The sequence below is a fragment of the Panicum virgatum genome, chromosome 9N, assembly GCF_016808335.1.
Source record: "Panicum virgatum strain AP13 chromosome 9N, P.virgatum_v5, whole genome shotgun sequence".
NCBI classification, from domain to species: Eukaryota; Viridiplantae; Streptophyta; class Magnoliopsida; order Poales; family Poaceae; genus Panicum; species Panicum virgatum.
Window position 1 is genome coordinate 79,876,346 of NC_053153.1, and position 14,081 is coordinate 79,890,426.

At 49.6% G+C, this 14,081-nt stretch overlaps 2 protein-coding genes and 1 long non-coding RNA gene across 3 annotated transcripts in view; 2 read left to right on the forward strand and 1 right to left on the reverse strand.

Annotated features, from left to right (window-relative positions):
- Positions 1–361, forward strand: part of LOC120693293 — a 19,671-nt gene extending 19,310 nt beyond the window's left edge. The window contains exon 3 of the long non-coding RNA XR_005682955.1: positions 4–361. This is a non-coding gene — a long non-coding RNA (uncharacterized LOC120693293). The remainder of the gene's footprint in view (positions 1–3) is intronic.
- LOC120693292 (protein CHAPERONE-LIKE PROTEIN OF POR1, chloroplastic-like) overlaps positions 1–5,164 on the forward strand; it is a 26,093-nt gene extending 20,929 nt beyond the window's left edge. Inside the window, exon 3 of the mRNA XM_039976714.1 lies at positions 4,821–5,164. Within this exon, the coding sequence (XP_039832648.1) occupies positions 4,821–4,996 (176 nt within the window). The 3' untranslated portion in view covers positions 4,997–5,164. The remainder of the gene's footprint in view (positions 1–4,820) is intronic.
- A 1,516-nt stretch (positions 5,165–6,680) lies between these two features.
- On the reverse strand, positions 6,681–10,678 carry LOC120693291 (probable protein phosphatase 2C 28). The gene is made up of 5 exons (XM_039976711.1): positions 10,235–10,678; positions 9,547–9,963; positions 8,720–9,087; positions 7,908–8,144; positions 6,681–7,275 (listed from the first exon to the last, which is right to left on the reverse strand). The coding sequence occupies exons 2-5, from the start codon at positions 9,866–9,868 to the stop codon at positions 7,003–7,005; spliced, it is 1,200 nt and encodes a 399-aa protein (XP_039832645.1). The 5' UTR covers positions 9,869–9,963; positions 10,235–10,678; the 3' UTR covers positions 6,681–7,002.
- Between the last annotated feature and the right edge of the window lie 3,403 nt (positions 10,679–14,081).

Genomic DNA, 14,081 nt, shown 5'->3' on the forward strand with positions numbered 1-14,081 from the left:
TAGCTAATTTCAAGGTGGCACATAGTATTAGCCCATCAGAAACATACAGATATTCAGGTATAGTAGTAATAAGTAGATCAGGTTTCGGATGTACAGAACTACGGCCACACACCCAACAATCCTTTGTGTTGGTGTGTATAGTTTAGGCCCATCTAGAGGCCCATGTAATGGCTTCTATATTACCCACCCTTTCTAGGGTTTGGAGAAATACAAGGAAATTAATCCCAAACATGGTATCTAGCCTTCTCTCCCATCTCCCTCTCCCTCCCTCCCTCTAGCCGCCGGCGCCGCCGCCACCCCTCTCCTCCTTCCCTCCCCTCTCCTCTGCTCCCGGCACCGCGTCCTCCTCTGTTCTGGGCCTCTGGACGCCGGCGCCATGGCCCGCCGCCCCTTGGGTGCCTGCCGCCGCCGCCGCCCTCATCGCCGTGGCCCCCCTCGCCGCCGCCGAGCCGCCCCACCCGCCGCCGGCCGCCGACGCGACGTATCCGGCCGCCCTGGCCGCTGGGGGCGCGAACGCGGCGAGCGCCGCCGCCGCCGCCCAGGGCGCGGGCGCGGGGGGCGCCGCCGCCGCCACCGCCATGGCTGCGGGCGGGGGCGCCGCCGCGCGGGCGCGGGCGCGGCCTTTACCCCTCCTCCCTGGCGCGGACTGGGTATGCACCCCATGGACGCGCCGTTCGCTGCCGCCACCTTCCGCGGGATGCCGCCCCTCGTCACCGGAGCTGCTCCGGCCGACGCTGCTCTCGCCGTGGCCCTCCTCGCCTCCAAGTCCGAGGCCGCGGCGGCTCAAGAGCGGGTCCGCGCGGCTGCTCTCGCTTGGGAGCGCGAGCGCTCCGCGGCTGATGCTCTGGCTCGTCGGGTCGCTGAGGCGGAGTACTACATCCTCCGCACCGGCCAGCGGCCCGCCGTCCCCTTCGTCGAGCACGCCGCCTCTTCTTCCCCCACCAGGCTCCCTCTTCTTCTATCCGACCCCCACATCCCTCTTGTCCTTCTTCCATCATGGTGGGTGATGGGTCATGTCTTCCCGTCACCGCCGTGGGTTCTGCTCCTTGTTCTTTCCGCCTTCCTAATGTTTTTGTTGCTCCTCAGATGATTCATAATCTTCTTTCCATTAGCCAGTTTACTTCTGACAATTTTTGTTCCATCGAATTTGACTCCTCTGGTCTTACTGTGAAGGATTCGGCTTTCCGGCGTCCGCTCCTCCGATGTGACAGCTCGAGGCCCTTTACACCCTTCGCCTTCCTGCTTCCGCTACTTCGCCTTCGACTTCTTCTTCGTCTGCTGCTTTTGTCGCGACGCCGTCTTCCACCACATGGCATCGCCGGCTTGGTCACCCCGGCCGCGACGTTTTGGCTCGGCTTAGTCGTAGTACTGATGTTTCTTGTACTATGGCTCCTACTGAGCACCTTTGTCATGTGTGCCAGCTTGGTCGTTATGTTAGACTTCATTTTTCTTCTTCTACTTCGCATGCGACACATGCCTTTGATCTTGTTCATTGTGACCTGTGGAATTCTCCTGTACCCAGCACTTCTTGTTATAAATACTATCTGGTGGTGGTTGATGATTTTTCTCATTACTCTTGGACTTTTCCTTTGCGCGCCAAGTCTGAGACCTTTCCCACCCTCCTCCACTTCTTTGCCTGGGTGTCCACTCAGTTCGGCCTCACCATTAAGGCCGTCCAGTGTGACAACGGGCGTGAATTTGACAACTCCACCTCCCGCTCTTTCTTCTTCTCTCGGGGTGTTCAGCTGCGCATGTCTTGTTCGTATACCTCTGCTCAGAACGGCAAGGCTGAGCGGATGATTCGCACGACGAACGACGTCATGCGCACCCTTCTGATCCAGGCCTCTCTGCCTCCCCGCTTCTGGGCTGAGAGTCTCCACATCGCCACCTACTTGCTCAACCGCCTTCCTTCCACAGCTTCTCCTGCTCTCACTCCTTACCACGCTCTTTTCGGTACCCCTCCCAGCTACGACCACCTTTGTGTCTTCGGGTGTGCCTGTTATCCTAACATCTCCGCCACTGCTCCTCACAAGTTGGCACCCCGCTCGATTTGTTGTGTGTTTCTTGGTTACTCCCCGGGCCACAAGGGGTACCGATGCTTTGACCTCTCCTCTCGCCGGGTCCTTATCTCCCGACACGTTGTGTTTGACGAGTCGGATTTCTCCTACTCCAAATCCTCTAGTTGGAGTCCTTGTTTTCGTCTGACCCGGTGGTTCAGCCATCTTTGTCTGTCTGTCCTTTCCCTGCAGGTCTTCCTCGTACACCGGCACCGCCTCCGGTGGTCTCTGCCGCGCCTCGCAATACCCCGGTGCCTTCTGTCGCGCCACGCGCGGGCCCAGTGTCTCCTGTCGCGCCACGCGCGGGCCCGGTGTCTCCTGTCGCGCCACGCGCGGCCCCGGTGTCTTCTACTGTGCCACGCGTGGCTCCGGTGTCTCCTGCTACGCCACGCGCGGCCACGGTGCCTCCTCCTGCACCTGCCCGCTACGCTTAGCCGGTGCAGGTGTACCGACGTCGCTCAGTGCCGGCACCGGTGCCGACTCCGGCTCCGGAGGTTCCAGCGTCCCTGCCGCCACCTCCACCGGAGCCGTCGCCGTCGCCGCCGCCACCTCCACCGTCTCGCTCGTGTGTCGAGTCGGAGGTGTACCACCCGCCCGTCATCTATCGGGACCCTGGTCATACTCATTCCATGGTGACTCGGCGGATGGCTTCTCAGCCCGTGACTCTCTCCGCCACCGAGGGAGAGCCGCGGATCTCTCTGGTACCCTCTTCTGTCCGCGACGCTCTGGCGGACCCTCACTGGCGTCGTGCGATGGAAGAGGAGTACGCGGCTCTTCTTGCCAACCAGACGTGGGACCTCGTGCCGCGTCCGTCTGGTTGCAATGTGCTCACTGGCAAGTGGATCTGGACGCGTCGGGCTGATGGCACACTGGATCGCTATAAGGCTCGCTGGGTTCTTCGGGGTTTCACCCAGCGACCTGGTGTGGACTATGATGAGACTTTCAGTCCAGTGGTGAAGCCTGCTACGGTGCGCACGGTCCTCTCGCTCGCTCTCTCTCGCTCTTGGCCTGTGCATCAGCTGGATGTGAAGAATGCATTTCTTCATGGCACTCTGTCAGAGACAGTCTACTGTTCTCAGCCAGCGGGATTTGTGGACTCCAGTCGTCCAGATCTGGTCTGCCGGCTCAACAAGTCTTTCTCTGGTCTGTAGCAGGCTCCTCGAGCTTGGTATTCTCGGTTCGCCACGTTCTTGCTGACATTGAGGTTCACCGAGGCCAAGTCTGACACTTCTCTGTTCATCTACCGTAGTGGGGATGAGACTGCCTACCTGTTACTCTATGTCGATGACATTGTGCTCACAGCCTCCAGTCAGCAGTTGCTTTAGCGCATAATCTCCTCTCTGCAGCAGGAGTTTGCTATGAAGAATCTTGGTCAGCTCCATCACTTCTTGGGTGTTACTGTTGAGCCTCGTCCGTCTGGTCTTCTCCTTCACCAGTGGCAGTATGCACTCGATATTCTGGAGCGGGCTGGGATGACTGATTGCAAGTCTTGCTCCACTCCTGTTGACACTCAGGCGAAGCTGTCTACTGCTCTGGGTGATCCTGTGGCTGATCCTACTGCCTACCGGAGTCTTGCTGGAGCCTTGCAGTACCTCACTTTCATCAGGCCGGATCTCACTTATGCCGTTCAGTAGATCTGTCTTCATATGCATGATCCCCGGGAGTCACATCTTGCTGCGCTGAAGCGGCTCCTCCGCTATGTCCGTCGCACTGTTGATCTCGGCATGGTTCTTCACCGCTTCCCCTCTGCTGAGCTGGTTGTCTACACCGACGCTGACTGGGTTGGCTGTCCGGACACTCGCCGCTCCACTTCCAGCTATGCCGTCTTTCTGGGCGGCAATCTTGTCTCCTGGTCGTCCAAGCGGCAGCCGGTGGTCTCCCGCTCCAGTGCCGAGGCGGAGTACCGTGCTGTTGCTAACGGCGTGGCGGAGGCGTCCTGGCTTCGACAGCTCTTGGCGGAGCTCCATAGCCCGCTCGTCAAGAGCACACTCGTCTACTGCGACAACGTCAGCACTGTGTAACCCTCCACCAACCCCGTCTAGCATCAGCAGACGAAGCATGTGGAGATCGACTTGCACTTCGTTCGCGACCGGGTCGCTATCGGCGATGTTCGGGTCCTCCATGTCCCGACCACCTCCCAGTTTGCCGACATCTTCGCCAAGGATCTCCCTCCTCGACCTTCTCGGAGTTTCGCTCCAGCCTCAACGTAGCAGGTGGCTAGTTGTGGCTGGGGGGGTGTTGTCCCTGTGTGTGTTTTCTTTGTTCTCCAGTTTTGAACTCCACTGTGCCGGTAGTTCAGACTAGGGGGGGTGTTGGTGTGTATAGTTTAGGCTCATCTAGAGGCTCATGTAATGGCTACTATATTACCCACCCTTTCTAGGGTTTGGAGAAATACAAGGAAATTAATCCCAAACACTTTGCCATTTTTGGGTTATAATCTATCATTTATTTGTAAGATATGCAGCAGTTGATATCCTTTACAACTGTGCACCATAGTCCTGTGGGTAAATAACTTGATTCTACATCTATTTAATTTACTGTATTATATGGAGTACCTTGATTTTGAACTGCGTGTGTAGAATGCCAGTGAGTGAGCATGTGAGTTTTGGTGGCATAGAAGTCTAGAAAACCCCTACCTGCTTTTGTGCATATTATGACATTGCTTACCTATAGGAGGAAACCTTTAGGTTAACGCTGCTCTTCTGCCAACCTTCATATATAGATTTAGCATGACATTAAGACCTTTTTTGGTCCTTTATCCAGGTAAGGCTGCATTGATCACCGTCGGGGGACTTGCAGCTGGTGCGACTGTTGGATCTGCCGTGGAGAATTTCCTGCAGGTTGATATCGTTCCATTTCTAGGTATCCACTCCCCTGCTGTCGTTGTCAGCGAATTTATTCTGTTCTCCCAATTGTTGGTATCGCTATTTGTTAGGTAGGATCTGAAATCAAGTTGTCGACCTGGCATGTAATTAACTGAAATGGATTGAGTTCGAAGAGTCAGGAAAAATGCTTATTTTCCACAGAAGTGGAAGCAGCTGTGTATAGCAAACAATATATCGACATCTTTGTCCATTACAAAAATCACCTGTATCTAGTTCTCTCAAGTTTTTTTTTTTTTTGCGAAAGAGTTCTCTCAAGCTCAGTCCCAGTGTTTCTGAAAGAAGATGGTATGGATTGCAATGTAAAGTTGCATTTTTCTGACATCAAAGCAAAGCATTTGAATGTACTGTCACTGCTGAAAGTGATGGAGCCAAAGGTGCTGGATTCCTGTCTGAAGATTTCAGTCATATGAGCAGCGCCTTTACATTGAACTTTGTATACAGGGGGCCATTCTTTCAAAAGGTTTGAATCTGTTATCTTGCACTTCCATCAAGATTAGTTTATCAGGGTTACAGTTATCCGAGCATGGTTCCAGATTTGCCTCAAAATCAGATCGGATCTTGTTCCTCACATCCACTTATGTTCGGATTGCTTTATACGATTCTTTGTATCTTTTGTGATAGTGATAAGATGTGAGAGTGTGAAACTGAGACATTAGCATGGTTGATAGCCATGATAGGAGTCTTTGGAGATGGCGTTGGAATCCATCCAGTCACATAAAACATGGATTGTTGTCAAATACGTGAGTTCCCCGAATATTTATCTGGGCTCATTTGAATTTATTTAATATACAGCAATATGGTGCACAATGCATATAAGCAGCCTACTGTAGTTAGTAACACCTTGACCCCTCGTGAGTTTGAAATTTGGATCTAGCTAAGAACATGTTTGCAAGTTTATTTTAGCTTGCATACTGTGGATTTCGGCTTGCAGATTGTTACAACGTGTTGAAGTTCGAACAAACTACTATCTCACGGCTTGCAGGTTATTTCAATCCTAATGCCGCAAGCTAAAACGCCCAAGCCTGGTTTCGTGGATCGCTGTCCCGTGAGCAATGCCTGATCCAGCGATCCTTATGCACCCGTGCCAACCTGCCCCTACCCTTCAGGCTCACAAAATCAGTGTCGCTGTGTGATGTTCCTTACATGTCAAATCTCTGATGCTGCTAGCTGTCTGAGAAAAATCACGAACCGGATCAATCTATGAATGGCCCAGCCACGCGTCCAGACCTTTCATTAAAAAAATGGCGCGAAAAAGGGAACCTTGCATCTCAGTACCTACCTTGTTGAGAGCAACATGCTGCTACAACACATCATCAAAGGCCGTGTTTGGTTTACTTTTCGTGAAATTTTTTTCGAAAGAATCTTGCATACATGGTGCATTAAACGAAGTCTATTTGCAAAAAATTTTCACAGACGAGTGTAAATTTGCGAGCCAAACCTAATGAATCTAATTAGTCCATGATTGGATACAGTAATACTACAATAACCATGCTTTAATTGTCCTCTAATCGTACGGTCAAAAAACTCATCAGCTACAATAACTGCTAAAGTACTATGGTTGTAGAAATAATTTTGTAATTTGACTTTATTTAGTACCTGTAATTAGTGGTCAAAACTACGAAAAGTTTTTGCGAAATTTTTTTCACACCAAACCAAACGCGGCCAAAAGTTTGGATCCGAACTAGTCAAATCATGCGCCCCAAACATTATCTTGAGCAGTGCGATGCTGCCGCCTTCATATCAACACGAAAAAAGCGGGATATGATGGACTATTACGGAAAACATGTTCTGGACAATTTACAACCACCTGTTCTCTCATGGATGATGAAGAGAAAAGGGATAAGAATAAAGAGAAGGCCAAAGGAAAAGGAAAAGAAGGATTTGCGTCGCTACGAAATAATCTAATTTTTATACCTCGCTATCAGTACACTAATTACCATGGGGACTCTAGACAGTAGTTTCGCAAAGGGCACCACAGCAGGTGTTACACTACACTTGATTGCAGAGCTGCTTTCGTCTCCTGCAGATCTGCATTCTGCTTTCTTTCCAGTATAGCATCTTCAGTAGGTGCTGTTCAGCTGTGCTGGAGCTGAGAAAGGCGCAAGGGATTTTGCAGGAAGGGTAACACCGCCCCCTCGGAGAGAAACCGAGGGGCTTTTGCTCCAGCTAGCTTTACTCATGGCATTTGAGTCGAGGAATACCACAATGACAGTTATATCGTCGTGGAAATGGCGCCTCACCCCACGGTTGATTTTCTTGAGGTCTGAATATCTCATCTCCCTCTTCTTGGCTGCTTCTTGCATCGCAACTTTCACTAGCCTTCGAGCGATTCCCTGGTGGAAGGAAATAACATTTTTCAAAGTAGGAAGCAAACAATATCAAGCCAAGAGATGCATGAATTCAACAGAGAGAAAGGTAGCAGTCCAGAGCTTTAATCTGTTTAATGAAAGCAACTTGTGCTATGTTGTTTGGAATACAATTCAAGTTCAGAGGACGTGAACAAAAGATACTCCAAATGAACAAGTAGGCATCCAGGAGAAACAACCAATGATGTGTGGGTTCATTTCAAATGGGTATAACTAACAAATCGATGAAGGATTCATTTAATAGTGGTGAAGAATTAAGCGCTGTCAAATGCTTAAGCTCTGCAATCCGAATCATGTAATAGCTTATATTGCCCTAAGCTGTGAATTACGTCCAGATTTTAGATGTATATTGTATACTGACACTTCAAAAAACCACCAACAGTTCAGCTTGATTTAAACAATTATAGTATTTGGAGAGCCTCATATCATATATTGGACCTAATGCACAAAATTAATACATTCATTTTAAGAGAGAAATCACTATCCAATAAAAGCAGAACATAATTCAACATCTGCTTATCTAATGTCCATTAAATGGAACAATATTGGCAACTAAATTCCAGCCCATGGCAATTGTAGAAGAGGAGAAGAAAACATACGTTACGGGGACTATTTTGGACAAGTTCAACTGCTTCCTGATTGCTGAGGTGCTCCCATAGCCCGTCAGAAGCAAATATAGCAAACTGATCACTGGGCTGTATTCGGTGTTCATTAATTTGAGGATCAGAACTAAGAATTGGCCTCTGGAAGGTTTCTCGAAGCCGAAACTTGCTATGAAGAGGTTCTTTGTTATACTCCGGTCTCTTTAAATATACATCTCCAATAGATCTTGAGATCTGCAGATATGACCTTGCCTCATAAGCAATGGCATGGATAAAGCATGTTGACAAGGATCCAAAGCACTGACAGTGTTGAATTAGCTTCATGGTTATGTGAATGAAGAAATAAAATTAATCAATAGCAACACCGAATACATCGTTTTCTCCTGTATATGGTTGGTGCGCTAACCTTTCACTAAAGTGAAATCACGAATAGAAGGACAAGTGGTATCGGTGCAGTAACACAGTATATTGGTCCAAGGGTTACATCTTACCATCCACTTTTATTTCGAGTTATATGACAAGTATGTTATATGATTATTAACAGCTATAATGGACCATCTGATGACGCAACTATAAAGAACACAGATAACTTTAGCTATATGAATGAGACTATACCTGATACCTAACTTATGAGAAATAATGCAAATACAAAAGTAATTACCCATGCCCCACATGAGGAAAGTGGGGCTATGATGAGAACGGATGATGTCAAAAGTTCGAACACTTTCAAAGACTAAATTAGCTAGAGGAGTCTACCAATAAAGTGAGAAATTAGCAACCTGATATTAGAGTACAGATTATTTGTCTACCTGGATGAGACCCTTCACACGCCAAACATTGTGTTTTAGAACCACAATCTGTGGATCATCGGGATGTGCTAACCGTAGCTCTTGTCTAACTTCCTCTTTGCACGCATTGTGCTCCGATGACAACTGCATGGCCACAACCTCTCCAGTGGCCTTAACAAGTCTTCCAAGAACTGCACGTGAGTCACCGAGATTTGCGACATAGAGACTCCCAGAACAAATGACTCCCACTAGGCAACAAGAGCCCACTGATGCAATCTGAGGCTTCAAAGACCATTCCCTGCTGACTAGAGAAAGAAAGCCTTCCTCAGTTGCTTGGAAAGCTTTCCGGATCACATCCACTGAGATGCACTTGTGCTCAGTTGCAAATTCTGGAAAAAGAAATAATTTTAATACACCGAACAGATACAGAAAACTAGTAACAAGTAATGTAACACACTTAAGACAGTATATCAGCAAGGAGCCTGGTAATAAAATAAAATGGTGTCCTTTTTTTTCGGGAGAACCTTAACAACAATACCAGCTGCCATCCCATATCCGATCATGCTGTGCAAGTTTACCAATCAGATCTACTGAACTAATGATAATTTCTGTTCTGAAAGCAATAAGTTTTTTTTGAAAGATGCTGAAAGCAATAAGTACCAATGCACTTTTTGGGACATACAGTCAGCATCTTCATCATGCTAACAGTCGTAGAAAATGCAATCATAATCAAAGCAACGCAGCAGAAGTTAGGATTTGATCATTGCACGATCAGCACAGCGGTGTCTCTAAAAGTAACAAGAAGAAAAGAAATCAGCAGCAGCGACTTTCACATATAGAGTCCTTACTCCTGAGATGGTTGAAGAGGTGGTCATTGATGAACCGGGCCGTCTCCGGACCGCCATGGCCATCATAGACGCCGACGAAGGTGCCCTGCGGACCGGGCTCAGCCAAGGAGAGCGATCCGGATTCCACCTGGCTCTGGTCCTCGAGCAGCTGGTTGGCCTGCACCACGGCCATGGAGAACTCCCCGGTGACGAGCTGGCCAGCGTCCTTGTACCAGAGGAGACCTTCCTGCCGGCCGGCCGCGTCGGAGCCCTTGCCCCGGTGCCCGTCCGGAGATCGCGGGCCCCAGCAGGAGCTGAAGTAATCCATCACTGCGGCCAGCATCCCTCATCTCATCGCCCTCCCCTCCACGCGGTTTCTTGACGGCATCCTCAAGGGACCCAGCTAGCTCTTATCTCGCCTTTCAGTCTCTTCCTCCCCTGTGCAACCGAAACAACGGACGCAATCAAAGCGAGTTAAAGGTCAATAATTTTTATGCGCGTGAGCTGGTGGAGTAATTCGTAAGCAAGGATCAAGAAATTGCATCCAACTCGATATCTCGTATTTATCAAGCGTCGTCCGGTACTCCAGTGTAGGCAACAAAGACAGATCAAGAAGCAACTATTGAAGCTTACCAATCGGAGCTAAGAGTACACGACGGACAGTTTGGCAATGGTGGACGGATGAGGAGGGAGAAGAAAAGGGTCTCACCTTTTCCCAGAGAACTCCCTGTCGAGCTTGTGCTCGGATTCCCAGAATCCACCGAGCAGGTGCCTCAGATCTGGAGAGCAATCAAAGCCCGGGCACACGAACAGCAAGGATTGGTTGGACTGGCGGCAGCTCTCCGGGATCAAAGAGAATCAAGCAGGAAGCTGGATAAAAAATTCTCCTTTCGCCCCCCTTGAGCTCTCTTTTACTCTCTTCCGGCAGGCAGCTCTGCTCAATCTAATCCCGAAGACTCGAAGAAACAGTTCAGAGGTCTCTCCTCTCTCTGATGAGAGAACTAGTACGCGCCCAGGTGCAAATCCAAGGAGACAAAAAACCCAATAGAAGAAGGGGAGCAACAAGAGGAGGAGAGAGAAGGGGAGAGAGGGAGAGGTCAGAGCCAGCAAGGCAGGGCGCAGGGATGGGCTCTACCAATCCTAATTTGTGTGTGACTGGTAGTGGCGTAGGGTTGGGTCCCTTAAATCAGTTTCCACCCATTGGATTCACCCAACCTACAAGAATGCTTAAACCTTGGTAGTAATGGCATTATTTTTGCATACACGTAATAATAGTCCTACAGGTAGGGCTCTTTTGGAGTGCAATATATGGATATAGGAATATCACTGAGAGCAATTGAAACTTCCACATAATTCATGTAAAAAACGCATTTCAAAGAAGGTCCTAGTCAGTAATTAGTCTTCCTAAGTTTGGTCACCTTTTTTTTCTCTTGTCACATTTTACACCCTACCGAGATACAATAATGACTTGATAGGGTATCTTGATGTACCAATGTGTATACGAGCAATGTCACCTTTTGTTTCTCCTTATAATGATAATAAAGTAAACTTAGACTTTGGCAGTTAAATATAGTACACTTCAATGTTATCCAAAAAGAAAACAATTACACTTGAAAAATTCCTTAAAACGGCAGAAGAGTGGTTAGCTTCACCATTTTACTATCAAGCAAGGTGTGCGCAGAGGCTCTGGAATGGCTGGCTCGCTGCTGTAAAAGGGAGCGTAACCGATGGAGCTCCGGTGACTCGAGCACATCCATAGTGGAATGAGAATGAGTAGGAAGAGGCCAAACGACATGACAAGAGCGGTGTACGCGATGCGGCTTGTTCCCAAGCGGGGCGAGCTTGGGCGGGTCAGACAGGGGGTGTGTGCGCTGCGGCCTGCGGTCCCTATCCCATTCCTCTGGACCCGTTCAGTTGTTGGAAACTTTTCTCTCGCTGCAAAACAAGGCGCAATGATTTTTAGAGAGAAAAAAACAAGGCACAAAAAAATCATTTGCGAGCTGAGTAGTTGCACTGGTACAGTAACACTCGGCGTTTCACGGTTTCACACGGCCTGCATGAACCGCCGAGGCTCCAGTCCAAGACCTGCCATGCTCTTTCTTGAGGTAGATCCTTGGAACGGACAAGAAGAGCTGCAGCCGTGTGTGCTCGTGCAGACGGCGACGACGACACGCGCATGGTCGGTTTTATTCAGCGGAGAGGATCAGACGGACAGGCGTCAGGGAGCCGGATGGAGTAACAAACTTTGGCAGCGCGGGCGCCATCAGCAGCGTTCCGTTTTCGGAGTGGCCATGGTTAGATCTGGGATGCGATGTAGTGGCATGCATGCTCCTGTTATCTCCAAACAGGGTTTTTTGGGTGTGTTTAGTTCCTCATTTTTGAATTTTGAAAGAAAATTATTTCATATTTGAAGTATTAAACATAGACTAATTAGATCTGTGATGCGATGTAGTGGCATGCATGCTCCTGTTATCTCCAAACAGGGCTTTTTGGGTGTGTTTAGTTCCTCGTTTTGGAATTTTGAAAGGAAATTATTTCATATTTGAAGTATTAAACATAGACTAATTATAAAACTAATTATAGATCTTGTTTGTAAACTACGAGACGAATCTAATGAGTCTAATTAATCCATCATTAGCATATGTTTACTGTAACTATACTGTAGCAATTTAGTGTCTAATCACGACCTAATTAGATTCATTAGAATCATCTCGCAATTTACAGTTCATTTGTGCTATTTCTTTTTTACTACATTTAATACACTATACACGTGATTTACAAAAAAATTGAAATTTTAAAGTTTGGATCTAAACAAGCCAGATAGCCGTCATTTTATTTATGTTGTGAAAACAATAAGCAGCTCGCAAGCAATTGCATGACGCCTAGCCATGAAAATCAGTGTACCTTTCTCTCCCTAGGTTTTTTCTACGTGTGCTACTGCTATGCTACAGTCTCAGGAAGACAAAACATTACAACTTGAAAGTAAAGGTGTCAATTTATAGTGACTTCGTGCCTGGAAAGCTTGGACTTTTATTCGCCGAGAAATTGCTGGAAGACGTCGAGCTAGCATTTCAATATCCATCTCCACTGATGGAGAATCATCCCCGCTTGACAGCACCTTATTGTGCTGAGTGGATCGATCAAGCCTCGGGCTTATCTAGCTAATCGGGCCTGCAGCACGACGTATCATTGAGTGGCAAAGCTTTTCCATTTTTCCCCGTCAAGGACCGAGATCCCGGCCGAATCCAGCCTCACCCACTCAAGCTTAGAGGTGGTAATAGGCTATGACCTTAATGGTCTTTTCACAATCTATCTTGAATCTTATATATTTTTAGTTTAAAATTGCATAGAATTAGAACCTGGTCATTGAATTATCTAAGTTAAATTTTAAAGTTCTTTACCACCTCTAGTAGCGAAGCTACAGCTCGCCATTGGGGTCAGCCGACCCCAACGAAAGTCCGGCAATTCTATATAGATTTACTATTTATCACTGCTTTTTTACATTACTGGTCTGGCTTCGCCACTGACCACCCAACCACGACTAAAGATTGACCGATAGGTGAGGTGAGAGTTGAGAGTGAGTGTGAGCACCCAGTAATAAAGCGCTAAAAGCATCGGTTCACCAGTAACCACTGCGCTGACACCAGCGGGGGTCCATGGGATGGGGGGAGGGATCTAAATGCGCGGGATTTGATGGCGAGAGCGACCAGATTAGGTCGTGACAGTGCGGCGTGGTCCGCCCTCCACTCCACTTCCACTCATGGTCATGGCGGCCCCAACGCCCAATCCAAACCCCGGCAGGCACCACCTCTGTTTCCTGAGCGCTCTCGAGAGCATGCGGGGAGAGACGGGGTGAGAGGCTCAGGCTCCGGCTTGGACGGACGCCGAGGCGCGCGGGCGGGGCAAGTGGACGGACGGTTGGGCGAGTGGCCTAATCGCGCAACTAGGCGACTATGCGCGTGTCGGCCGGCCGGCCGGGTTGCAGGTGGGGTTGCCGTGCCGAGGTGCCTGCCTGCCGGGCTGGGCTGGCGGCGGCGGCGGCGGCGGCCTTCCATCCCTTTCGCTCCTCTCCGCGAGCTCGCCGGACGAACTGGCATCATTGCTCACTTGCATAGCATGCCATCGCCGCGCGCGCGGGGGACCGGTGGCCGGCCGGGTGCCCTACCGGCCACTCCGCCAGCCTGCCCGCGCGCGGCCGGCCGGCCGGAGCGCTGACGACCCGCTCGCTCGCGGCTCGTCCATGCAAAACGTGCGTGCGCTGGACACGGCCGCGCTACGCGACACGACAACAGACGGCGCTTGCCCGGTGGTTTTTTTTTCTTCTGCTTCTTCTCATCTTCTTGACTCCATCCATCCACTCGATCATTTACTCACGGGAAGGTGGGCGGTGGACCGGGCGGCGGGCCCCTCGGCGATCCCTAGGAACCGGCCGCCCCGCGACCGGTACGAGCACGCCCGGTTGGCTTGGCCGGCTGGCTTCGCTGTTACTACTTGTTGCCAGCAGGTGTCCTACATTCACCTTGCCCGTGTTTGGTTGCGTAATTCCAAATTCCAAA

What these genes read in the sequence shown, in the direction of transcription:
- LOC120693291 (XM_039976711.1), bottom strand. Translation starts at nt 9,868, where the DNA reads ATGCTGGCCGCAGTGATGGATTACTTCAGCTCCTGCTGGGGCCCGCGA. An exon ending in CCTCTTCAACCATCTCAGGA is followed by an intron (nt 9,088 to 9,546) that starts GTAAGGACTCTA and finishes TTCTTTTTCCAG; the next exon opens with AATTTGCAACTGAGCACAAG. An exon ending in TCCAAAATAGTCCCCGTAAC is followed by an intron (nt 7,276 to 7,907) that starts GTATGTTTTCTT and finishes TCCTTCCACCAG; the next exon opens with GGAATCGCTCGAAGGCTAGT.